General features: G+C 36.5%; 1 protein-coding gene across 2 annotated transcripts in view; it reads right to left on the reverse strand.

Moving 5' to 3' along the window:
- The window catches only part of XRCC4 (X-ray repair cross complementing 4), a 162,359-nt gene that overhangs the window by 73,518 nt on the left and 62,166 nt on the right, over positions 1-26,675 (reverse strand). The window contains exons 4-7 of one of the 2 annotated variants that reach the window (XM_085528783.1): positions 19,065-19,231; positions 12,707-12,859; positions 11,949-12,052; positions 5,463-6,331 (exon numbers count right to left, since the gene is read on the reverse strand). In XM_085528783.1, the coding sequence (XP_085384909.1) occupies positions 6,294-6,331; positions 11,949-12,052; positions 12,707-12,859; positions 19,065-19,231 (462 nt within the window). In that variant the 3' untranslated portion in view covers positions 5,463-6,293. Of the gene's footprint in view, positions 1-5,462; positions 6,332-11,948; positions 12,053-12,706; positions 12,860-19,064; positions 19,232-26,675 lie in introns of those variants that run through there. The other variant, XM_085528782.1, reaches the window with a different exon arrangement.

The raw sequence follows: 26,675 nt of genomic DNA on the forward strand, positions 1-26,675 counted from the left end.
CCACAGAGAACATGCAGATTTATTTATGTCACTATTACCCGAAGTTTTTATAAACACCTTTAAAATCTGCTAAGAAGCTGAAAGTGTCAAGTATTTCTTGAAAATATAAACTAGAAATCCCAGGAGGAAAACAGTTCTCTATTCTCCTCTATGATGAAAAGATAAATTATTCTCATACAGAGAGCTTCATCTGCAAAAGCTAAGTGCAAAATAGGAGCTTATCTCTCTCTTGGGCAACTGAAGATGATGCGTACTTAGTTTTCTTTTCCATCCTGGGGGCAAAATGACCTTGTTTAGTGATTTTTTAATATTTTCACTGCTGACAAATGCTTGGCAGAGCAAGTTACTGAATTTTGTTTAATATTTGTCAGCATTGGAATGGGAGCAGGGGAGCGGGGGAGGGGGCATGAACAAAAAGTACAAGGAAAATAAGGCACTTCATGTGAGAACAAATGACAGAAGCACACTGTAGCAGATGAAAACACATTTAATCTAAAAGTCCATCCACACTTTACATCTAGCCCTTGGATCTGCTGGAGCACCACCAGAGGTGGACCACAAAAACACTACAAGGGGTGGAACACCACTCCTGTAAGGACAGTTCAGAGCCAGGGCTGTTCAGCCTGGGGAAGAGAAGGCTCTGGGGAGACCTGGGAGCGGTCCAGTGAAGGGGAGCTATAAAAAAGAAGGGGACAGACTCATTAGCTGGGCCTGTTGTGATAGGACAAGCGGAAATGGTTTCAAACTAAAGGAGGGGAGATTTAGATTGGATTTAGATTTAGAAGTAAAGCTATTTCAGTTCCTATGGCAGCATACTACTGCATATAAACTTCAGTAAACAAACTGATAATTTCTGTAATATTTCTGAAAACCCACCACTCAGTTTTTCCACGCCATCCTAACGCTCTGAAGACAAATTTTTGCCAGTGTAAATCAGTGATAAACTATCACTCATTTACCTCAATGTATGGTGATAGCCATTCAGCCAGGATCCTCGGCTTAAGCTCGGTGCTGTATCCACATGATAACTCATCTGTTAGCAGCACACATTTATTTTAAACAGGGCTATGGTATACCAGTTAGAATTTTCTTTTTAAAATCAGAGTAGCTGGCAACATTTGAGTTGGCCATTTTTGCTTAACTAAACTGAATTCAATTCAGAAACAATCTACCAGCAGCTTCAGATGGAGGATAAATACCACGTTTTTAACCACCCGCATAAAGAATCACTTCTCACCAAACTGCTGCACAAACACACACTCCTGCTTTGTAGGGCTGTTTATTAAGCACACCTTGCTACACAGTCGGAAACAAGTGAGCACTAGGTACTGTGACTCAGACTTGCTGTTGTTAAACAAGGAAATCAGGGAACTGTGTTTTCAGGCAGCCTACAATCTGCCTTAGTTAAAGCAAACTGTGAATAAGTGACAGACCTTTGCCAAGGATCGAAATGAATAGAATGCTTTAAATGCTAATTTGAAGGAAGGAGCAGTGTTTGAATAAGCTGTGGATGAGGATACATCTTTGAATAGAGATGAAAGCTGATGCCAAGCAACTAATACATGTGATGATCTAAGGCAGGTGATTTTGTCAAATGAAAGCTCTTGTTTCCAAGATTTGTTTAGCACTGTGGCTACAGGCAAAGTAACCTGTTGTGCTGTGTTGCACTTCTATCACAACAAAAGCAATTAGGTAATAGCCACAGACATAGCAGACCTACAGATAGTTCTATTTTAGAGATCTTAGAGTTCATTTTTAAAATAAAGGAAAAAAAGGTTTGATGCTTTAAGCAGGAGTGATGAGTTACCAGAGAGCCATTTAGTCAAAAATACTGTTTCTAAGAAAGACCAGTTTTTCTGTGTAACTGAAGAAGTTAATATTTGTTGAGGTGTAATGAAGTAAACTGCCTTCAAGGACTGAAAATACTTCACTTTGAATACAAATTTTTGTGTATTTTCTTTTAAGTTGCTCTAAAATCTTCATCAAATAAAGTGCAATCATATAACACGAAAAACCTTAATGCTATTTTAATTTTGTTTCACCAGCTGAGAGTGCTAGAATTCCCTCACACAAGGACTATAGGAGGTTAAAAATCAGGTTAACTACTCTGCTTTACATAGTGCTTCTAAAGTTCATACTCCAAAGCCTTCCAAATCGCCCATCACATATGTTTCCCAGGAAGGGACTTAAGGAAATTGTTGGCAATCAGATATCCATGACCTGACCCTTCTCTCCCAGGAACCTAAGTAATGAGTACCCTTGTGCGAATTCGACTCATGGCCAAAGATTAAAAGAATCATTTTCTTCTGGCTGGGACAGCAGCTCACAGAGCCCAAGCAAGCCATGCTTTTCCCTTCCTGACTTGGAGACAGATGTAAGTTACAGAAGCAGCACATGGAAATATAGAGTCTAACCTGTACAAGCAGAGACAATAGTTTAATGAAACAAACATGACATATCAAAAGCCTCCATTACTAGAATAGAGCTGTGTGTAGGAGCACGCTCCCATAGCTCCAGACTACCTTCCCTTTTGAAATACGTAGATTCCTTACAGATATCTGGTTAAAAGAGGATAAGAAATAGCCAGAAGTTTAAGATGTTGACTGTACTCTCCACACACTCCATAATGCTAGTACAAATGAGCATATGCTAATATACACTTTTTCATCTTCATTTTGCTCATATTGAACACAGCTAATATCTTCACAGAAGGTTACATCTAACCCTCAATATAAAATTACTTAAAAGAAAACAAAACAAAACAAAAAAACAAACAAACAAAAAAACCAACCACATTTAAAAATAGGTACTTGTTTTCATTTATATTTAGCTATTTAAATGTGTGTATAAATTCATAGAAGAATGGCTATAGAAGTACTGAGCAGCTCAGTAAGTAACCCAACATTCTTCACATGAAGACAGTAATGGTGTGTCTCCTTTTCACTTTCTTGAAGAATCAGTAATGAACATAAGTTATAAGTGAGTTGTTAAAGGTAATTTTATAAAGTATAATGGAAGAAAAGGTTAGCTGGGGATAGACTATAGGGGAAAATTTAAACGACTGAGGAATACAAAGGAGGGCCCAATGACTTCAGTACAATGATTAGTCTCAGGTGGTCATGATCACACCTACTAACTGCTATCTTACACTATTTATGACATGCCACTAGTTAAGAGATGTGAATTGGGGATGAGAAGTTCAGAAGTTCAGTATCATTTCTCTGATATTGTGCTTATTTAGATCTATCCTCTATTAAGAAAAGTAGTCTTCAGTTTCTAAGACAGAAGAGTTGTATCCATAGTAAACAAATTTAATCATCATTTAATAAGAATATGTAGGCATCAGGGATTAAATCTAATTACAGTAAAAATAATCATGTTTTAGAATACATACCACAAAATATTAGAGAGCTTTTTTTTTACACCTTTCTTCCTATACATGAAGCTCTGATTCTTGTGAATTTATTTTTGGCTATTTACAGAAGCTGTGAGGATCTGTCACATTACCCATGTCTCATGGGAATTAAATAAATAAAACATATAAATAGGTGAGTAAAGGGAGGGATTTGTAAACATGAGGAAGTACATTTTCTCTCCGTTCTCCACTGAACTGATCAGAAGACAGAGCAGAAGTCAGAGTAGAAGACAGAGTTTATCATTTTATCATATTTTCAATTAGGCATCATTCCCATTAATTTATAAAGTAAGTAAAAAAACTATTAAGATGCTGCTGGCAGCTTTAGTTTTGCAAATATCTCTTTCGTCCATTAGGTCATGCTTGAATAAAGCTGTCTTTCAGAGTGTATATCATAACATCTGATCTTCTCTAAGACAAACTTTTTAACTAACATCTTCTTTATTAGTTAGTACTGACTGTTGTACAAAAAGGAGCATAAATCAACAAGCTTGGGTTAGTTTTTGAAAACAAGCAGAATATACAACTAATAGTAATTCTAAAAATAATGCAGTAATAATTAGAATTCATTTATCTACTGTCTCTGAATTACTTTAAAGTATCCCACAAAGATTTTACAAATGTACCATATTTTACATGAAACTTGTATGGCAACGTATGTAGTGTCATGCAGACTGAAGAAAGCAGTCCTAAAAGGGAGCCGTTCATCATTTTGATGAAAAGGGGTTTCTCAGCTTTCCTGTACAATGCTCAACAAAATTGCTGTCCAAGAAATCTAACACTGTGTAAAACCCTTTCTGTGAATTTGCATATAGAGTTTTTAAGAAGTAAAACACCTTGTCCTAACACAATTTTATGCCCCTCTAGCGTTTCACTTTCAACATTTCTTAAACTGAACTATGTGCTCCTTCTAGAATAAAACCTAGAGGGCGTATAGGAAGTGATTCATGACTGAATCTGTCACTTGAGATATATACAATCAATAACAGTAAAACAATAAAAGAGAAAACAAGGAGGGAAGAAGGAAAAAATAAAACTCCCACACAGCCATCATTTGCAAGTTTCAGCCTACAGAACAGAAGGATTTTCTCCCTCTTAATGAAAGCCTTTTTAAAGGACAAAAAAGAAAAAAAATAATTTTATTCTTATTTTACATAGTAGGAACATTTTTAAGTTTCTGTAGCTCTGAATTAAGTTCCTAGTCAAGTACTTATGGGATATCAGGATACAAAAATCAGCAACAGGAAGCATACCCAACGGCAGAAGTCGACTCTTCAGTCTAGCAGATCCCTACCAGAACCAGAGTGTAAAGTCAGGTTGAGAAAAAATCAAGTTAAATCAAGTAAAATTGAGTAAATACACACACTTTAACATGTACAACGAATAAATCAAATGAATTGCCATATGTTATCCCAGCAATTAATCAAGATACACTGCTTGCAGTGTCAAATAAGGCACTGGAATACAGATACGAAGAAATTAAGAGAATGTTACGTAGCCTGAGTAAATGCCTTTCCAGCATTTTGCTAGGGAACTGCAGCAGTCAAAGTTCAGAACTGGAAGCTTGTCATTGTCCATAAAATTAATGTAACTAAAAAGCAGTGGAAAGTTTTGTTTGCTTGAGTTACCACCAGTCATGATAAAACACACATGAAGTACCATGCATATGATCTATAAATATTAAAATGATAAGAGACGTTTTAAATTGTGCACATAGTCAGACGTCTCAAGTTATGCTAGCAAACTTAGATTCAATGTGCTACTTGCTGAACACAGAATTCTCAGGTCTGCAAAAGTCAGCAGCATCCGGGCTTTGTTGGTTGCCACTGATAGGCAGTCTATTCAATAGATGAAGATAAGAGCTTTTATCCAAATGTTCAGGGTTATAGAAACTCACTATCAGTACTCCTGCAGGAGCTATTTTTCTCAAGAACAAATACTTCCCTTTGATGATAGGACATTTCTCCACGAGCTGATACTGATAAAACCAAGGCAAATCCTTCTAAAGTATGTCCATATTTCCCAGTGAGAAAAGAAAACACATGTATTGTGTTATCATCATGTGAATTGTTTTATTTGATTTCTACATAGTGTGAAGAAATATTTAAAGATTTTGACGCCTTGCCTTCCTCTCTGAATTACTAACATTTTAAAACAATGTAGCCACAAAAGCAAATACTGTCCTTGTAAACATGCCCAAGAAAACTAAACTATCATGAATAAATGATGTGAACTGAAAACAAAATGATAAGTATTGATTAAATTAGACATGATAATAATGTATGCTAAAGACAGATCATAACACAATAAAAAAATATCAGAAATGAAATGTTTTACTTTTCCAAAATACCATCCAAGAGGGCAAATGAACCACCATCTGTACGTTCATGTAAACCAACTTATGACCTGCAACTCTAAGAATTTTTAAAGCAGGTATGTGGAATGAATGCACAATGACTCTGTGTGATAGAGTGGTTTCAACAGCAGGTGCAGAATGTATAGAATAAAACAACGTAGTTACTGTATGTTGCATTCTACTGTTTCTATCTTCTGTAGTACATGTATTGATGTATATTTTGGTAAAATAATAATAATTATCACTAGTTCTTTAAATACAACAGATCCCCAAAAGACCATTATGCTGGATATTAAACAAATGCATGAAGAGTCAGTGCTCTAAGAGCACGCGAACAAACAATACTGTTAGAATGGGGATTAACGCAAGAAGGTTACTGATGAGCAGCAAAAGTTTCTTATTTACTTGGTAAGCGGTTGCTTTTCAACTATTTACTGAAGGAGGATAAAACAGAGAAGGGGTATTATTAGCACTATTCCACCACCATTAAGGCTCTGGTTTCACAACTGATGAATTACATACTCATCCAGTGTGTGCTGAAATAGGTCCTCTGTAGTTCACTAAGGATAGAAAACAAAAAAAGGGCCATATTGAAACAATGCTGTCCGGCGAATGGTCAAGTTACAGAATTTTGCAAAGGAAACTGGTATCAGAATAATCCACTGAATAAATAATAATTCATTTAAAGGCAACCACATTCAGCTACATTACTTCTTGTACTGAAGCATGTATACTACGAAGCACAGCTGTACACAGTTTTGATAATTTTCAGTGATATTTTAAAGGAAAACATTAATAATGTCTCTTAGTATAATATTTGTAGCAGATTTTTTAAAAAGACATAGAACACTGCCATTTGTACTTTGACAGTATTTTGACTAGGATACCTGGTATAACATGGATGGGAAGCCACCGGGCAACCAGAGACATAAAAACATCAGGTTATGAACAACAACAACAACAAAAGTGGATCTGAAGCATCTTTAAGGGAAAGGGAAATGAGATTATTCCTTGGGACTATCCATTAACAATTATAGCTTGACAAAAAAAAAATAATAATAACGAAAAATTAAAAAATTAACATAATAATTTAAGCCCAGACTAATTAAAATGGCCAAGTTCTAAAACTCCTTAAAACAGGATTTAAAGGGGAAGCTTTGACAGATGGAACTACAACCATGAAGCACAGTTGGGTGCTGCTATAATAGGCATTTTTAAAAATAACTTTGATCAAAGCTTATTAACCACCAGCATCAAGCCATTGGTGGTTTGGACTACACAAGAGAACTAATTAAACTTAAATGGTCATAGCCTCCTGAAGGCACAACATTTAATCCTTAAGAAAGACTGTGAATGAAGGAGAAGAGAATACGTGCATATTATAAAGTGAAAAATGGTAAGATGCTCGCTTTTATTTATTTTAGGCATTGCCAAGAGCTTATTAGAACTAATTTGGTCCTCATAAGGAGACATTCAGGACTGTCTGAGTATTGCAAGTTCTAGGATTCACATGGTACAGAACATTTCCATGTAGATGGCAGCAAGCATGGAAGATAAAAATTTCATTCAAACAAGCATGGTTTGGACATCCTTCTCTTTCCTAAGAAGCAGTAACTTCTACCAATTTCAGTATGAAATATGACTAAGGAATTCACAGACAAAAGAAAATTAAATAGAGAGAAAGCAATCTGACTCTAAATTTGTGCCCAGCAGCCTCATTTAGATGGCCACAGATAATAGCATTATAACCGAAGATAATAGTAATCAATTATAAAATAGTTTTTTGTATTGCTTATCTTTTACCTGACACATTATCATGCACATCTATCCCCACAGTTTCATCATTTTCTTAGATAAAAGAATAACCTTCCTTTCTCAGGTCATCTTCCAAACCTTGTGAAAAGTGAAACTTTTACTCCTTGTCTACACTTCAGTTTCCTTGGAAGTAAGGAGAGAGGGTACTCAACACTTGTTTCTGTTTTAAAATCTTCCTGCCATATGAAGCACTACAGTATTTTTCACAGTTAACAAAAGGGCTTCATTTGTTTGACATAGACATGATTGCTAGTCATGACATGAAATGTTTTTTTCTTAGTCTGATAGTCTTACTGTCTTTTTAAGCCTTCTAGGAGAAATGACTCAGAGCTAGACCAAATAAGAGTAAAAGCTATCACTGAGCAGAAGAAAGAGAAATAGATATGATGAACTGAGACCACAGATGGACTGTGCTCTGGGCTGTCCTTAGTCAGAGTAAGTGTTTTTGCATCACTCAGCAACAGAAGCTTCCTGCCTCAGCATGCTGCTTCATGCTAACTGAGTCACCACATCAGTCTTGTGGTCTAACAGAAATACAGAGGTCAAAAAGACTGGCAATTTTCAGTTTTTATTTTATTTTTAGTTTTAAACAGATCCTGTTAACAAAGGAACATGAAAAGAGCTGAAGATCTTTCAAAGTCTTATCCCAATCAATATCCTTCTGTAATCTTTTCAAGTTTGCTCCAGATGCTTCTCATCTGTGTGTACATAATTCTTTCTACTGTCACAGGACCCTGTAGTCCCAATCAAGAATGATGACCCTAAAACACCAGACACTTGTCAAGCTAAACAAAATATCAGGCCTTTGATTAAGGAGCTGAAGTACAAGCCTGGAAGCAGCATGTGGGGGAGGAGCAAAACAAATGAGATGGCGCTAAAGAACACACCACTAGTCCCAAATGGGAGACACCTATGAAGTTACTGGAACTTTGCTGAAGTGCTAACAATCAAAGCAACAACTGCATCTCAGTTTTCCATGGCTCAGTTCTTATCTTACCAAACTTTAGAAAGCAAAATGAAAACAACCTCTACCCAGCCCCAGGAAACATTCAAATGTCCCCATTTCTGAAGAACTCCCCAACAGCAGAATTTCCTTCCTGTCCTCCTTCCAGAGGAGAAGGTCTCTCCAACAAAAGTTCACAGACATTAGAAAGGACTTGGCACACCATTTTCTAGCTGCTGCTTAAGAACTGACTAAACTTCAGTGAGCATGTGAGCTGAGCGTGTTTTTCAGTCTTGTATTCACAATATTAACATATGCACCAAATGAACAAATGTACCTCATGCATACTGACTGGAGAACAAAGCTGTTGAACAGAAAAACACACAGTATCACTTGTAAACTTTGCACTTCTTAAAAATATCTACGTTTTGCTAGGTGCTTTATTTACCAATACCTTGTAATCCAATTTAAATTTGTTCATCTAGAGTACAAAGCATTAACAGCATCAGTATGTAGATTTGAAACAATAGCATATTTCAGTTGATTTTAGATTTATGTCATGAAGTAGACTGCCATCAATAAACAAACCATATATCATACCTACTAACATTACTAATGTAAGTGTCAAACATCTAAATTTTTAAGTAAATTTTATTTACAGACTGGTCCTTATTGTAGGAAAAAGGTCCTTACAGAAAATTTCTGCAAAGCTAAACAGAAAAATGCAACCTGCTGATGCAAAGAAGTTGAAAACTTATCTGGCAGCCTGGATGAAAGTTCATGCATGAGTAAGCGTCTTTACGTAGATGACATATGGAGGTTTTCTTATGCAATTCAACTATTTAACATATATCACAGAATCTTAGTGACTGGAAGGGATCTCTGGAGATCAAGTCCAATCTACCCCCTAAAGTAGGTTACAAGAAGGTGTCCAGACAGGTCTTGAGTACATTCAGAGAAAGTGTCAAGTTGCAGTTAGTCAAGTTAAATAATAATAGCTGGATGGAAAGACCATCTACTATCACAATATCTCAATTGTAGTTTCTTTTAGAACATGACTGCAATGGCTGCTTAAAATTCATCCTAGTATTTTACATAAATCATTTGCCAGTCCCTTCAATATCATCACTATGTTACTGTCCCCAATTTGCTAACATTTTAAGTCTGGATGCTCAAATATGCTCCTGGGTCAAGGTGCAATGTAATGTCTTTACTCAGAAATCACACATTTCACCTATATTTTACATTTTTGAATCACTGACTACACATTCTTTATTTCCCAAAGTAGCTTCTACTAGCAGGTAGAAGTGGGAAGACACAAAACTGTAGCAGGTCAGGCAGAGACCAGATGAACTATTGTGGTCAAGTTTTAAGCTGTGAGGTCAGATACAGCCCTGCTGCAGTCCCAAAATGGGTGCAATATGAAGCAGGATGCAAAAGTTGTCCAACAAGCTCTATGGATCTTGTTGGACAAGAAGGGGAAGGTAAAGTGACAATACTCAGATGTACTGATCTTTATGTAGTAAAAGGGACTGGACCAAGCAAAACTTGAGACACTGCTAGTCTTCTCAAGCAAAAGATATCTATCAAAGCTCTGGAAATCATTGCATTAAACTGTGTTAGGAGTACATGCAGTACGGTTACAGGCAGTGTTTCACAAATGCGAATTGGTTGATATAAATTATCTCCAACTTCACAGTGTACAGATTCAAGAATGATAATTTTCCATTTGTATTTTCAGAAAGACATATTACCTTGCTTGAGAATCTATATGCCATATATTTGGTTAATTTCCACATTCCAGTTACTTGAACAAAATGCGGTGTGGAATGATGTCTTATAGAAGTCAAAATCTATTATTTTCTCATTTTATCTTCTTCACCCTGTTGGTAATCTCATTACACAACACACAAGTATCTAGCCTGCATTCATCAGTTTCTGCACCTGCGCAAGGATTGAAACTAACCTTTCTTATTATTCTTCTTGATATTTTTCTTCATTAAGACCTTCTCTGACATTTGCCTCAGATCAACATCTGAGTCATATACCTATAATTGAATATATAATTTAATTTACCTTTCCTTTGGGTCAATATTGGCAACTTCTTTACTAAATCACCGGGAATCCCCTCAGTGTTCCAAACATTCCATTAAAAATGTACCAGAAACTAAGACACAGCCAGGTTTTTAAACTTTACAATTGATTATATTCTAACTGGTTAATTTTAAAATGATTTCACAGCTCTTTTCATGTATCACCTAGTTTATAGGAGAATGGAGATAAGTTATGCCACAACTATTTTTTTCTCCCTAAGTTGAAATAAAATGTAGTTATTGAAGACGTCTGCTTTTCAGGTACTACTGCATGGGGGTAGAAGTGTGGCTCTCATATGCACTCACAAAAAGAGAAGGCTGGGTACACAAGGAGTACCATCTGACCTAAGATTTACAAGTGCTTTTGCCATGAAAAAATTGACTGTAGTACCAAAAAGATATTTTAATCTTTATGCTCAAATCTTGCAGTTGAAAGAATTCTTTAGACATAATCAAAGGACCATATCTCTCAAAGACAACACAAAACACTTTTTTTTTTTTTTAAACAACTTTTTAAATATCTGATATTTCAGTCTGTCCTTCTGGGCATATTAGGCATAACCCTGGAGACTCCATGTTGAGCTGTATCAGCCTGCATTGTCTCTAAGACAGTGCAGAAATAATTATAATTTTTCTCAGGGATAGTAGAGGGAAATATGAGCTTTTATTTCTGTTCCCTCTGTTTTGCAAAAAGTATCTTATGACTCACTGCTAAATATCTTATACTGCAGAACGGGCTACTGCTATGTCCCATACACTACCAATACTAGAAAACTCAGTCAAACTGAATTTTATGAGCACCTTCACAAGTACAAAAATTCATAGGGAAGTTAAGATTAGTTCTGTTATAAATACATTTTTATTCCATTTTATTATGCAAAATGTGTGCAGAGCTTTTATTTATTTATTTATCTGGTTGCAGTTAAGCCCCTTTGCTTTCCCCTTTTTAAACACTGCTGAAACTGTCAAGAACTTCATTTTACATTTTAGCAGTTATGGGATATGCTTCAAGATTCCTAGAACTTAAAAAGGAACTGTTGATAGTTGAGGTACTATTAGACTACAATTAGTTCTGCAAAGTATGCAATTTGTCATTTTGGAAGAAAAGACAGCACTTTCACTCATGCAATATGCATTTAAACTTCCTCTCTTCAATCTGAATATGCCAGTATTATACTCTGCTTAAAGAGAGATATTTTTAAGGCTTACAGGTTGGCTTGTCACTGAACAGCTTGTCAGGTAGTATTTTGTCTTCATTAAGGTTTATTCTTGTAAAGTGATTGTCCTGCCCATTATATTCCCCAAAGACAGTACATTCTGCCTTACCTGATGGTAATGAGGACTGTATTAAATTTTCACTTTCCTCCTCAGTGCTGCCATCATATTCATTTTCTTTCTCTGTTGCCATCTGTGTTGTAGCTACACTGTCCCTAGAAAGAGAAGAAACAGAAAAAAAGCTCATATTTCCTTCTACTATCCCTGAGAAAAATTATAATTATTTCTGTACTGTCTTAGAGACAATGCAAGCTGATACAAATCAACATGGAGTCCCCAGAGTTATGCTTAATACACCGAGAACAATCAGGTAGAAGTACTGATTAAAATAGCAGTTATAAAACAAAGCTACATAAAAATGGTAAACAAATAGAAGCGTGATGCAGCGTTAGAAAAATTCAGCTTCTAAGTCTACTTTTAAAATTAAAAGCAAATAAAAACATTCAGATTTAGATATTTTTGTTTCCCAAAGGAGAAAATGAATCAAAGAATTGGAGAAGAAAGTATACAAAAATTCCACTATAGAAATGGCACAATGTCTGGAAAAATTAACTGCATCCTAATGGAATACTGTAGAGGGGAGATTCAAGTAATATTTATTTATTGGGTACAGAGCCCAAAACAGTATGTTGCTATTTGCAATGACTCTCCAAAGAATCCTCTGCTTTCACAAGTAACATAGCTGTTTTGGATAACCAAGAACTTTGCCAGAAAGAACTGTCACTCAATGCTACGGCTAAAGTAACAGAAAATCAGCCAAAATATGTGCCAGATGAGATACCAAGTGTCTCGGGGAAATCAGGAGATACCTTGCACATTGAGCATCCACTGCAAATTCTTTAGCTTCCTTCAACAGCTTCTGCAAGTTTCTTATCTTCGTCTTCTTTTCATTCAGCACCAAAACAAACCGATGATAAAGATCTGCCTCTAGCTCTTCTTTAGCTTCTACACATTTTTCCAGCCTACAAGACAAAATTAACTCTGGCTTACTTCACACATCATTTCTTTTTTAAAAATTTGTGTGTTTTTTGGAAGAAAATTCAGTATAGAAGACAGCCTTCCTACTACAGGAATTTCCATAATACACACTGCATAACTAGTCCAGCATCTTTCAACTGAAACAGGCCTGAAGCAGCTTCTTTCACAGAAATGTGCAATGAACGTAACTATTGGAAGAACATTTTAAACAGGAAAAAATTATATATATATATATATTTATATATATATATTTAATAGATTTTTACACACATCTCTCAGACAACTCAAAGTTAAGTAGGCACAACTGCTCTTTCATTTCAGTACTGAATTCGCCGGAGTGGGCACAGCTTAGCAGGATACACATAATGAGATTACAAATAGATACGTTTAATCTTGACAGGCACCAAATCTGGCCTACATACTTGAAATGCACTTCAAAATTCCCACAAAACAAAACAAAACAAAAAATAAGAAACAGAACACAGAGTCAGGCCAAGGTGCCCAGTGTACAATCCAGGCCATTCATGCAGATACTGAACTCATTCCTAGTGGCAGATGTGGCTGATACAGAAGTCGATTCAATAGTTTTCCATCAGCAGATGAGCATGCCTTGCCCTGCTGAACAGTGGTATGCAGAATCTCAGCAGGGCTTTGGAGCAACACCTAATGGCACCAGTAATCTTCCTATTCATCCAAAGGCAAAAAACCTAAAAGCTCTAGTGTGGTGGACACCGTTTCTAAGAGACACGCAACTGAGATATTGTGAGCACTGACAGCCACCACTTTTCTGAACCAGCCAGAATTACTTGTTAGGATTAAATTATGTGAAAATGGTTTTAAAGATGTCAATAATTTTCAGAGCAAAAAAAAATATTTTTGTGTGTGTTTTTAAAAGTTTAATGTGTAGGTAGCTGGATTTCAACAAAATGATGTTTATTAAAATTAAGAATGTGTATATACATACATCTGTATACTCAGATATAGGAAAGGCAAAACTGGAATATAAATAAGCACGAGAACACTGAAGAAAGGGACTTGTAAATGTCCTCATTTAGTTATTCTAGTATTTTATAATTTTTTAGTCCTGGAGTTGAAACCCAAATACTTCAGTAGTAGATGGCAACAAGTAAACATCTTGATGATCTTGCTGATTAAGACAACTACTTGTATTCCTTCAAATAGCAATAACTTATAAACAGCATCCCTTGCACTAGCCTATGCGGATATGGTGAAAAATGTTCAGAAGGCTTTTTTTAGAATTAAACACATATGCATAACAGATTTTAAAAATATTAATTTATAAGATAAGTAACTTCAGCATACTTGCTATATAAATTCTGATTATTTCATTCGTAGATCAAAACCATACATGATGTAAGAAGAAAGACAACAGAAAATAATCTCATCAAGTATTAAGCCTACAGTGCAATGCTTTAGGGACATACTTGATAAATAATTCATCTAATTTAAATGCAAATAACAGAACATCATTACCATATAGATCGGTTCAATAATTCCTAAATGAAAGATCATACGTACTAATCAAGTATCAGGAGGCTTTCCACCTATTAAAGGAAAGTTAACTGTTTAGTGGTGAACAAACAGACATAATATCAAAGTACAAAGAACCATAAACCAAAATACAGGGACCAGGCATGCCTTGACTAACTCACAAAAGGAAAAGGGTAAGGACAGGGATTGACTCACACTTACAAGCAGCTTTCAGACATTACAGAAAATAAATAAATAAATAAATAATAATAAATAATTTTTAAAAAGCAGCAATAGGGCAAATTGTCATTTATGTGCTTGAAAATAATTATGTCCATATACATAAAAAATGGAAAGGCTTTTTTTTTTTTTTTTTTTTTTTTCCCCCTGTTAAATATGGATATTAAAATCAAGACCTTTAGAAAACTCCCCTCTCCCCCACGAAACAATTTAAGTAAAGAAAGTGTTTACTGCTGTTCCTTCATTTTCATCGTGAACTGGTCAATGGCAGAGCAACTGAGGTTGATTTAAACTGCCACATTAAGACATTTCCATTGCTTGGCCAAAAAGGCACCAGATAATGCAATTCCAATGAAGTCCCTTGAATCCTGCAAAGATATCTTTTGATGAAAATCCATGTAACTGCAGACCCTTAATGGAGTGTGGCTGATACTGCCTGGACCATAAGAAGCACAGAATCTATTGCAAAAGTAGCCAGCATCTTGGTGCTTTGGAATAAAATAAAGGTATCCTAAAATACTCACATAGTGTATGCATATAAGAGGATATTAAGTGTTCCTGAGAGAAGGACACAGTAGGTAAAGTCAACTTGTAGAATACCATTATTTAATTATGCATTAATATATTCATTGATGTAAACATATTTTTTCATTTTATTTTAATTGTTTAAAGGAATTCATGCATATGTATATTCCTCACATATAGAAATTCAACTGGCGTAGCATTAACTAAAGGGTGAATGTGATATAGTTTCACGGTAATGCTAAACGTGCAAGTCATTGGCTTTAATTAATAACATTATAGGGCACGAAATAGCTAAAAATGTAGCAGTCTTCTGCTGCTAGAACAGAGTATCACTGATTGCATCATGATTGCATTTAAGGGGATGGCTCAGGCTGCAGCTTGGTACAGCCTTCAGGATTCACTCAGGCATGCATTACCTGAATTATGTACCACTAAGCAAAGCTGGCTGGGTTTCATTCCAGTACCTCATCAGTTACAAACACAATCTTTCACTCCAATTTATCACATGCTCGTGCCTGTGCGTGATTTGTCTCACCAAATTACAATCTCTCCAGGACAAAAAAAAAAGCTACTGATCTCAAAGACAATTTTCAAGTATAATGAAAATAAACAGCATTTAATGGATAGAATGGGACAACTCTTATTTGCATGTGCTTCATATTTTCTGCTTTTAAGATCTGTCTTTTATACAATACCTTTAGTGAGCTAGACATACAAGTTGATTTTCATCTGTAAAATTGCACATGCTACACAAAACAGCTAGTATTAAGAATGGTTATGATAAGTAATTCAGAAAATAATGTACTTGTCCAGTCCTTCTGTGCTGCCTAAATATAGAGATCATACATGCTTCACAAAATTTAATGTGAACTATGCAGCTTGCTGACATTTATGCATTTTCCACACTCAAAAACTAGAAATGTGCTACCTATCTATCCCTGTCCTTTGTGCTTTAAAATAATTACTGTACTTTATACTACACTTCAGATTCACACCTCCCTTCCCCCAGCATTGGTGTTGGTATGGAATTTCAATGAGCTCTTTCTGAAGAGCCAATTTCAAGTGCCAAGCTACCTAACCTGCATTTTTATAAGTTGTTTGTGATTTAAACATATTGTCACTATAGCTGACCACAACATCAATCCGCAGCTATTTTGATCTTTGTTTGTCTACCCTAATTTTAGACGCTTGATAAAAAATAAATACCACATACAAATATCTAACTTTTGCTTTATTTGCCAACAAATTATTTTCTTAAAGATTATTACTGTTTTATATTTATTACCTTAATTATCTACATGAAATAAAAGCTATGGCTATTCTGCTTTGATAATTCAACTTATCCATCTCTGAGGTGTGACAGAATTGTCATGTCCATTCTTAGGCATGTCAGAAAACTGCTGACAACATATAGATTACATATATATACAGATAGAGCTGATTATCTCATATACATAGGTCATTCTGAAAATAATGCTTCATATTTATTTCCGTGGAAATAACAAAAGATACAAAGTGCACAACACCACTTCATGAGGAAATTCTCAGCTACAATAAACTATTTGTCAACAAAGTCACCACCATTAGCTGTGCATTTTTCACTAGCAATGAACAAGAGCCTGCATGCTATGATTGAAACAATCTGCACCAGTGAAGGTGACTCACTTTTGTCCCCACTGCTGAAATGCACCAGCCATCATCTCACTGTGCTCACATCCACTCTGTGGTCTCCATCAACATTCAGCAAACATCAGTGAATGTTATTTGGTGCCATTTTTTTTCCATGTGGAAGAATTCAACGACACCCCTTTGCTTCAACTGCAATTCTATGTCAGATACCACCTTGTCAAAGACTCCCCCTCTGCTGCCATCTATCACATGGAAGTAAATATAGAAAAATATTGGGGGAAAGGTTCAGTCTCTACTGCCATAGCCCCAATGTCTGCTTCTGATATCATAGGCCAACCTCATGAAATAGGAAGCATTACTTTCGGAGCAGCCCTGTACATTCAGGCAATTGCCAACAGCAGACAAGGGTTGGAATTTAGTCTACAGACTGCTCACGAAGCAGGTGTAACTTCTTGAATGAAACTTGTTACTCATTTTATTGAGGCTACGGAACGCAGAAAGAGCTTTCAGGAGCACCAGGAACACCAGAGGATAAGGATTTTTAAAGCTGCTGAGCTCATTAAACTTTAATGACTGGCAGAAAATTAGAGCAGGAAAATGGAAAAGAGGTGACTGAATTATTCCATTTAGTTCTCCTTGCTTATTATTCCACCCAAACTGAACAAAAAAAACCTTGCAAGTCTGCACTCTGTTTTGATCCTAATAATGTCCTGAAGTGAGCGAGAAGTGTTGAATTTGAGCTGATTTGCCTTAGTTTCATGTAAAAGAGGGAGAGCTATTCTTCCTCCATATGCTTCATACTTGGTTTTACTTTTTACTTCTCAACCACAAACGTGATACAGAACATGAAACTTGAAATGCTCTCTAGTGAACAACCGCAGACAAAGCTTTTGTTCAGCTCCACTAAACTTTCAGCAACCTGGCCCAGCAAAGGAGGCCAAAATAGCAATGTGGCTGCATTAAATAGCTTAGGCAAGAAAAAGAGAAGAGAAAAATCTAAAGCTTAGATGAAAATTATTATACTTTATTTATACTCTATTTAGGGGGCATGATCAAAGTCTGATGATGGCACAACAGTATTTATTTTGAAAAATCGTGTTTTTACTATCAAAATATAAACACACTAGAGAAAAAACAACACTTTTCAAAGTCTTGAATACATTGCTTTACAGACCGAAGGTTGTCGGGAAACTATGAATCTTTCTTTGGGGTTACTCTTTAAAAGTGGTACACCACCATGGAAATTGACATAAGCAGTAATGCCTACTACACATTAGTGTGTAACACAGTGCTGCATACTGGTTATACAATACACCATTGTTCAATACACTGTTAGGCAATAAAACACTATTTAGGAAGGCAGCATGCTTGTTAGGGAGATTGTCAGGAAAAACTGTTACTCACTTTAATGAGAGAGAAACAAAACTAACTCTTTCCAAAAGCTAGCTCTGCTTTTCAAGATAAATTAACACCAATTAGCTACATGCTTTCATCGCTCTTCCTAAACATGGTTCTTCAGATAAAGCTACAGAAAGCCAAGATAAATCACTGACTTATACATGCTAACCACCTTATACTAGCTAAAGTAAGCATAGATGACTTCAGTGCAGTGTGCAGTACCAGGCAATTCAAACCATAAATGAAATGGTAGTTAATGAAATACGCCACATGATCCTCTTTCCTATAACAGCATCCTCATTTTCTATTCTGGTTGCTGACAAAGGAAAGATTAAAGCAACAGCAACTTACTTACCAGTCAAAAATGATTCAAAGTGCTAGTCATAAGGGTTATAGAAGGGAAAGAAAAATACCAGCTCGCTGAAGAGTGGAAAGGATTCTGCAAAAAAGGGGTGATTTGTTTTTCACTACATAAGGTTAAAAACAGCTTTAATGCAAGGCCTGGGATATCAGTTTTATCTTTGACAAAGGAAGAAGATCACATATGCTGCAAATATTTAAGTGCAGAACTCTCCTCAATTAAAAAAAAAAAAAAAAAATACAGTGTACATTTCACATTATATGACTTCAAATGTATCCATCAGCAAAGTCTGCATTGATTGTAGAATAGCCTAGGTTGTAGCAGACCTCAATGACCATTCAGTTCCAACCTTCCTGCCATGGGCAGGTTGCCTCCCACCAGATGAGGCTGCCCAGGACCCCACTCAACCCAGCCTTGATCGCTTCCAAGGGCTCATCATCCATAGCTTTTCTGGGCAGGTATCCAGGGCCTCATCACCCTCTGAACACTCTGAATATGTGTGTGATTTTCTCCAGAATGACTTGTGAATACCCTTCTGAACTTACCTTTTCTCAACATCACTCAAATCACAGAAAAGCCTCTCATTTTCTTTTTGCAGGTGCTTGTTTTTCACCTGGAGTCCTCCTAAGCAGTCCAGACAATAGCCAATCAGCTCTTTAACCACATCAGCTGGACATGACACCTTTTGCAGCTTCAGAGATCCAAGTCTAAACTAGGACAAAAGAAAAGACTGAGTTATTTCTTCTGTGAAGATCACAAAGCACCCCTCCAGAAAATTCACAAGTTTAGTAAGCATAGATATAAGAAATACTTCACAGTCCTTGTGTTCAGAAGGATATAATATGTTTGTAATGAGAAGCAGCACGTGGAGTAATATATTTGCCAATTATTTAAGCAGCCAACAATGTCTTACTGGACATGTGGCATTCAACACACATAGGAAGAAAACACTGACATACCTTATAATGGCAGGAAAAGACGTACAATAGAGGAAGTGTAATATGACATAGCAACAGCCTGCTCCAGTACAAAACACAGAAGGTCAGTGATATAAAGATATAATCACAAGTTTTACACAAGATGCATGAGAATGACAGGACCTGAAAAACTTTCTGTGATGCCAGCACTGTTCTTGCTATTTGACCTACGAAATATGTAATTTGCTCTCTGTTTTGACAATTCCATATTAAAACAATCAGAAAAATTAAAGATAAAACCAAAGAACACTAATTACTTTTCATTTAAAGTAGCTTTATGCCCACCTATGACCCTTCTGCACCTCATATGCAGAAACTAGCCCCAAAGTTTTCCTACTGTGGGCTCAGTTGTAAAGCCCTTAAGAATAAAAAGAGACCCTCAATTAAATTGGTAGCCTCAATAATTCACTGAGACAAAAAGATGGGATCTATAGCAAACAGTTGCATTTCTTCTGCAATTAGGATGACATATAGAATGTACAAGAGGTCTGAAGAGCTTTGTTCTGCCTGGTTTGGCAGGCAGAACGTTGTTGTTTCTATTACACTAAAGGAGTAACAGCTCAGCCATACGCACAAGACTCTATGAACCAAACTATAAACACACACAGCTGGATGAAGATATAAATATGTACAACATGACTGGGGCAACCGCAGATGTATAGAGAGGCTGTGTGAACGGGGTCACACATGTGATCTAAGAAACACAAATGAGGAACGAAGGACCTGATTGGTGCTCTTCTGTGTGCAGATGAAGGGGAGAATCAGAAGTGCCTTCAGCTGCACTTCTGTTGCTGCTCAAGTACACAGAAGCCATTGGAGGTACCACCACCTCTGCCTGACGTGAGAACAAGATAGCACAGAGAGCAAGCTATAGAAAAGCAGACTGGGCTGTTCATCATAATTCAGATTCTGGCCAGCAAAAACAATAGGAGAAATAGATCTTTTGGAAATAGAACCATCAAAGTGACTAGACTTTGATTGGAAAGGCCTATAGAAAGGTTGAGTACGTGGAAGAAGGGGTCCTTTCACATGTCTTGGAATCTTTAAAAAGATTCACATCTCCTGTGACCATTCCCTACAAATAGAACTATTTCACCTCCTTTCAACTTTAACACATCATTAACGCTAAAAAAAAAAAATTAGTTAGGGAAGATATCGGTCTGTGTGGTGGCACCTCACCTATTAAAAAACAGAATTACCTTTTCATACATTTTCTTTATTTTATGTGGGAAGAAAAAGTCATCCACGAGAAAAGAAGAGTAGCATTTGTTAACACAATTTTTTAATTTTTTTATTTTTTTTTTAATAAGCTTTTCTTAATGCTTATTTTAAAAATGAAGTTAACTACTACTATACATAATGGTCTGCTGTAAAATGCCATTTAGGAATTGCTCACCGAGACCTTTAGGGAACGTTTGAAGTAAATATCAGTTCTTCAACCTAGATAAGATACTTAATCTGTGACGGTCTCTGCAACAAATCACGATACTTCTTTAATGAGTCTAATTAATCAGAAAAGATTTCGTTTCAAATTCTCCTCTGATTTTTCCTTTGAATTCTCATGTATAGTATCTGACATACTGTTTCCCTTTAGCTTATGTACATATGATGGCTACAGATAAGAAGATTCATTTAATTTATTTTTGGAAATTAGATTACATTATCAGTAACCCACAAAGTGACCTGTATTCCCTGGATATCACACTTGCTGCCTGACAGCATTAACGAAGATGGATATTTGCATAAAGGAAACTGCTTTTCATCACTTGCAAGCTACCATCACACTATACGGATAAAGAATTCATGCCACACTTTAATACTAGCCACAGAGATAGAGAAGCATAGCAGCACAGATAAATAGAAACATGATCTACTTAACACTGTGGAAGAAGCAGCAGGAAGAGTACACAGTCTTGTCTCATACTTTAATATAATCAGTTGAGATAGGGCAAACATAAGTGTGTTTAATGAGGACAAATACACATTGTCTGACTTACTGTTTACTCAGCATAGGACAATAAAATATGAATATTCCTAAAAGACATTAGTGGGAATGAATTGCAGCCAAAGGCTGTGTTCTGTTCACAATCAAAATCATAGCCAGTACATGGCAGACATTTCACAAGTACACAATTATAAGCAAACAGCATTTCAGCTTAAATGCATTACATAAGATGATACTGCTTGTGTCATAAGGGGCTTTCCAACTGCAAAGTATATCTTCAGCTTTACAGATCACTGCCACAAAAGAACTTTTGAAAATCTGTAAGGAAAAATAGAGTCCTTTCTAAAATAGAAGCTGATACACTTAGAATCACAGAATACCGTGAGCTGGCAGGGAACCACTACAGTCAATGAATCCAACTCCTGGCTCCACACAGACCACCCAAACCCAAACCTTGTGTCTGAGAGTGGTGTCCAAATGTTCCCTGAGCTATGTCAGCTCGGGGCTGTGCCTGCTTCCCTGTGCAGCCCGTTCCATGCCCACTGCCCTCTGATGAAGAACCTTTTCCCCTCCCCTGGCACAGCTCCATGCCGTTCCCTCGGGCCCTGTCGCTGTCACACAGAGCAGAGCTCAGCGCTGCCCCTCCGCTCACTGTGAGGAGCTGCAGCCGCCATCAGGCCTCCCCTCAGCTCCTGAGATCTGAGCTGGGCAAACCCAGGGGCTGCAGACATTCCTCACACCTCCTGCCTTGCAGGCCCTTCACCATTTGCATAGAAATACTTTTCTAGAACTGAGAGATACCAAAGCTACCATTCTGATGAATGCTGAAAAGGAAGAGGAGGAAGGTCAGGCTGCAGAGAGCAGAGCACATGGTGCTGCTGCTAACCCCTGAACCAGAAGGTGTGGGTGGTATGTGAGGAATAACAAGACATCATTTTGAGAGTTCATTTTAGAGCCTGACCTTCATACTGACACTACACCATATCACATGGTGTACATGCATGCATCAGTGCAGAAAAACCCTGGATATTTAATAGGGCCCTTATTAAGCCAAAGGGAGAGGTGATGTTGGAGATGAGGTTTTAAGTTGCCACCTTCATAGAGAATCCTACACATCCTGTACAGACAAGCCTCCTCAACTTGTTTCTTCAGCATGAAATTATTTGTTACAGCCAGCTACTGCACTGCCAATTTAACAAACAGAAATGTTAGCACTAACAATAGCAACACTGTTATCTGAGCAAATTACAACTGATTGGCACTCACTGTGCTACCGAGCCTAGTGCTGAGAGGCTGATAAACCGTAAAAGGCAGCCAGATCAGCTTTGCCTCCAAAGCACGAAGGCAAATCAGGAGCCATTTCTAAAACAATATAAAGAAAACCAGGTCTCACGCCAGCTTTACTCTAAGGTTCTGCTGCAATTCCAAACTCGAAAGCAAAGTGCTAAATGCACAAAATAACAACATTTTAGAGCTGAGGCTTTTGAATTTTGGACAGATGTATACTTTGCAGCTCTAAGACAGAATTATTTTAAATTTGAATATTTGGGAAAAAAGATCACAGAAAAAAAAAGGGGGTGGGGGGGAGGGAGGGAGAAGTCTGGTTTTTCTACATATTATTCTTTTTTTATAAATGCACTAAAGACACAAAATCATTCATTTCTCCAAAAACAGACTTGCAAAAATTAAAAAGAGTATTAGAATGATTCCGAAGTGGTTTAAGATTAGGATACCATAAAAACCAGTTAACTTTTTTAGCATCTGTGGAGTCAGGAGTTGCATTTTATGATCCTTACAGATCCCTTCCAACTCGTGTTATTTCATGATTCTGAAGTCCTTCGCAGAATAGGGACAGATCTTGCTTATGGTGTTGAGTGAAATGTCAACATTAACACTTCATTAAACTAAATTTACATACAACATATCTGAATGGGACTACACTCTCCAGGCGAATCTCATTTTGTGAATTGCTGCACGCTGCTGCTTTCTAGATGAGTTTGTACTGCTTGCTGTTCTTCCAGCTGCTGCAGGTCTCTCTAACTTTGCCTCATCTGCAGACGTTGCCTTTCACTTCCTCTTTCAGACAGTTCAAAAAAACATTATGTAAAACAGTGAAGCACTGAACACTTAATTCACACTGAGAATGACCAGATTTAGAGGTCCCAGGGGACAGCAAACTGACTGTAATTGATACACTGCTCCTCTTCAATGTTTGCTTTATTGTTGGATAGTTTTGGTGCTGTTTGTTGGTGGGGTTTTTTAGTTTCTTGTTTGTTTGTTTGTTTGTTTAATTTTGTTTGTTTTTTTTGTTAGTTTCCAAAGATGCATTCATATGAATAGAGAATAATTTTAAAAGTTGTATCCTCTTCATCAGAAATTACAGCCAGCACTTATCCATTAAAGTTTAGCAATAAGAACAACAATCAGATGTTTGTAACAAAACCATCATTTTCCCATCACCTCTCACTGTGTCCAAACACTGTTTGTCCTTTACAGACGAATAAAGAAGTGTTTTCAACTGCAAGGCAGAAACCATTTTGGAAGAAAACTGAAAAGCTTCTCAATTTTTTTTTCTTTCTATAATTTTAAAGTACCAATATTTAAATGAAGAGGCCTTGCTATTAAAACATCTTCCAAGAATCTTTTCCATAAAAAAGTCTGAAACCACATGAAAATTACTTGACTGTATAGAGACATGAGACCTAGATTTCATTTTTCATTAAAAATACATATATGCCAAATGATCTCTGTATCACTTCATTCCACCAGAACTGAGGGTATTGTATCTAAGGCAGTAAGTATTAGAAGTCATGCACTGAATGAAAAGTGTCTGAAAGCTTTTTTCCAAAGTACAATTTAAAGCCAGATACTAACATGGAAATAATTTTCAATAGCAACTATTTTTCATTATGACACACTGGTCTATGAGAAAAAAAGAAAAAAAGAAAAAAAAAGGATGGAAATTGTTACTGAATCTGCATTGTTTGACATGCTGTTAGTATCAGCAAATACACTTTCTAACAGTATTTGTAATCCAAAATATATTCTGGAAATTCCATACGTGGTTTATTTAGATTCTGTACTTTCTTATTCTGGCAGGCTATAGGAGGCTATAAGGGCTGCTTCTTTTCTGTTCATTTTATATTCTTAGTTCCTAGCCCTCAAAATTTTGCTTTTTCCTTTGCTTTGAAAATGATAATACAAAAAAAAATACATACTTATACCATATCTATAGATAGGTCTGATTTTTAAATCAAAATATTTTCTTTGTGAGAATTAAATTAAAGGAGTTTCAACTGCATGAGTTAGCATACTGCCTGTCACAAAATCACAGTCTCATTCACCTTCCCTACACCTTTGGGGTAGGACTCAGAGAGCTCTGTGCTCTCCTTCAAGCTGTGCTGACATTCAGCTGGTTTACTCAGCTAATAACTTTTACATCCTTGCAGACAGGTGCTGCCTCCTACAAGGTGGCATCTATGCACACGTCCTTTCACCAGGGAAATATTAATGAAGAATGTGTGTGAAAAAAATATGTCTGCATCAGCCCACCAGCATGGAGCAGCTGTGTAGTCTCTCCCAGCCTTTATCATAATCTGCAGTCCATCACAGCTGATGTGACCCTTGTGCTGAAGCAGGAAAGCCCTATAGACCCATGGAACAACAGATCCTTTTGTCATTGCCCTATCCTGAGTGTCTCTCAACACTTCTCCCAGGCTAAGACGGAGCAATGCTAGGAAGGATATTTCTAGATAGTGCTTCTTGCTGCAGTTTACTCTTTCCATGCTGTTAGTACAATTTCAGCTGGGTCTTTGGGAATTGAGACCGGGGAACATCAGAGTGTTGGGTTTTTTTTAATATATCCTCCACAGTCTCAAACTGAATGTATTCAACGTTCAAAAAGGCTTCTATATGAATCCCAATAACCAAACCAAAACAAAAGATTTACTTATTAATTTTCCAGCTCACGCACAAATTTATACTTGGAAAATTTTGCTAGGATAAGATGCTAAAAGCTATCAGCTAAACTATACTTATGTCAAGAGTTGATCACCTTGCCTATGCATGACACAGAAAGGAAATTCTTTATCACACAGACAGAGATTAGCCATAGCTTACCAGATAACATTTAATGTTATGATAATAAAAGGTAACACATCCCTTGCACCCTTAAATTACATTAGCCAATATAAGAGACTGATTTTGTCCTCTCAATTGGAGCTAGAACTCCTGAAGACAGACTGTGATTTCTGGAGTTATCCTAATGCTAATATCAGTCAGACATCAAAAATCATCTACTCCACAAAAGCACAAACTCCAAATTAAGATATAATAAAAATTTTGATTAAAATAAAAAAAGTTTTCTATGAAAATTCATAGGTATTTAAAAAGAGGAAAATGTTAATGAAAATTCATGTACAGGGTTAAAGAATATGACCTACAAATGAATCAATGCTGACACTTAGTCGCTTATACAAAGGAAGTATTGTTACAAGCTCGTATCTGGAAAGCATTATACCATTTTTATTTCTTAAGTCAATCAGTGAGTGGTCTTGATTTTTTAAAGTTCTGCCACTATTATCTCCAGGGAAATCATTCAACAGTAACCATGGCATCCCTGGGTGTGGTAAAAAAAAAGAGTATACTGGACTTGCATAATACAGTGATGATAATATGTGAAAGCAGAAGTTGCTTTTGTAACAGGAAACTCTAGGAAGCTAGAAAAATTACAGAATATCATGGAAGCCAGGAAACCTTGCCAGTTATATCAGTCAGAATAAAAATATGATCATCAGGTATAAAAATCAACGTTAAGACAAAAATTCTGCCTTTCTCCACTCTTGCCTTTCCCTCCTGAATGTTATTTATGAGAAAAAGCACTACTTCATCACCTCCTCCTCCCCCCTGCAAAAAAAAATCCAACAAAATAAAAAAATCTATCTACCTTCAGGATGAAGGCATTACATTTATTCTGAAGCAGAACAGCTGACATAAGTGATTGCTATTTTTTTTTCAGGTTTTTACTGCGCTGCAGAAACCTTCCATATAAACTCCCATTGTATTTGCTGCACATCAACTAATGAAATTCCATCTGGATCTACTACTTTTTATGGCAGGGATTCACAAATATTTTGGAGGGTGCTTTGCTGTTTTTCACACCGTCAAACCTACGCATTCATGGTACCATAGATCCTTTGAGACTACAGTGCAAGGAGGCTACATCCATACAATAA

Source organism: Coturnix japonica, chromosome Z, assembly GCF_054131305.1.
Source record: "Coturnix japonica strain WE chromosome Z, WE-NBRP24, whole genome shotgun sequence".
Taxonomy (NCBI): domain Eukaryota; kingdom Metazoa; phylum Chordata; class Aves; order Galliformes; family Phasianidae; genus Coturnix; species Coturnix japonica.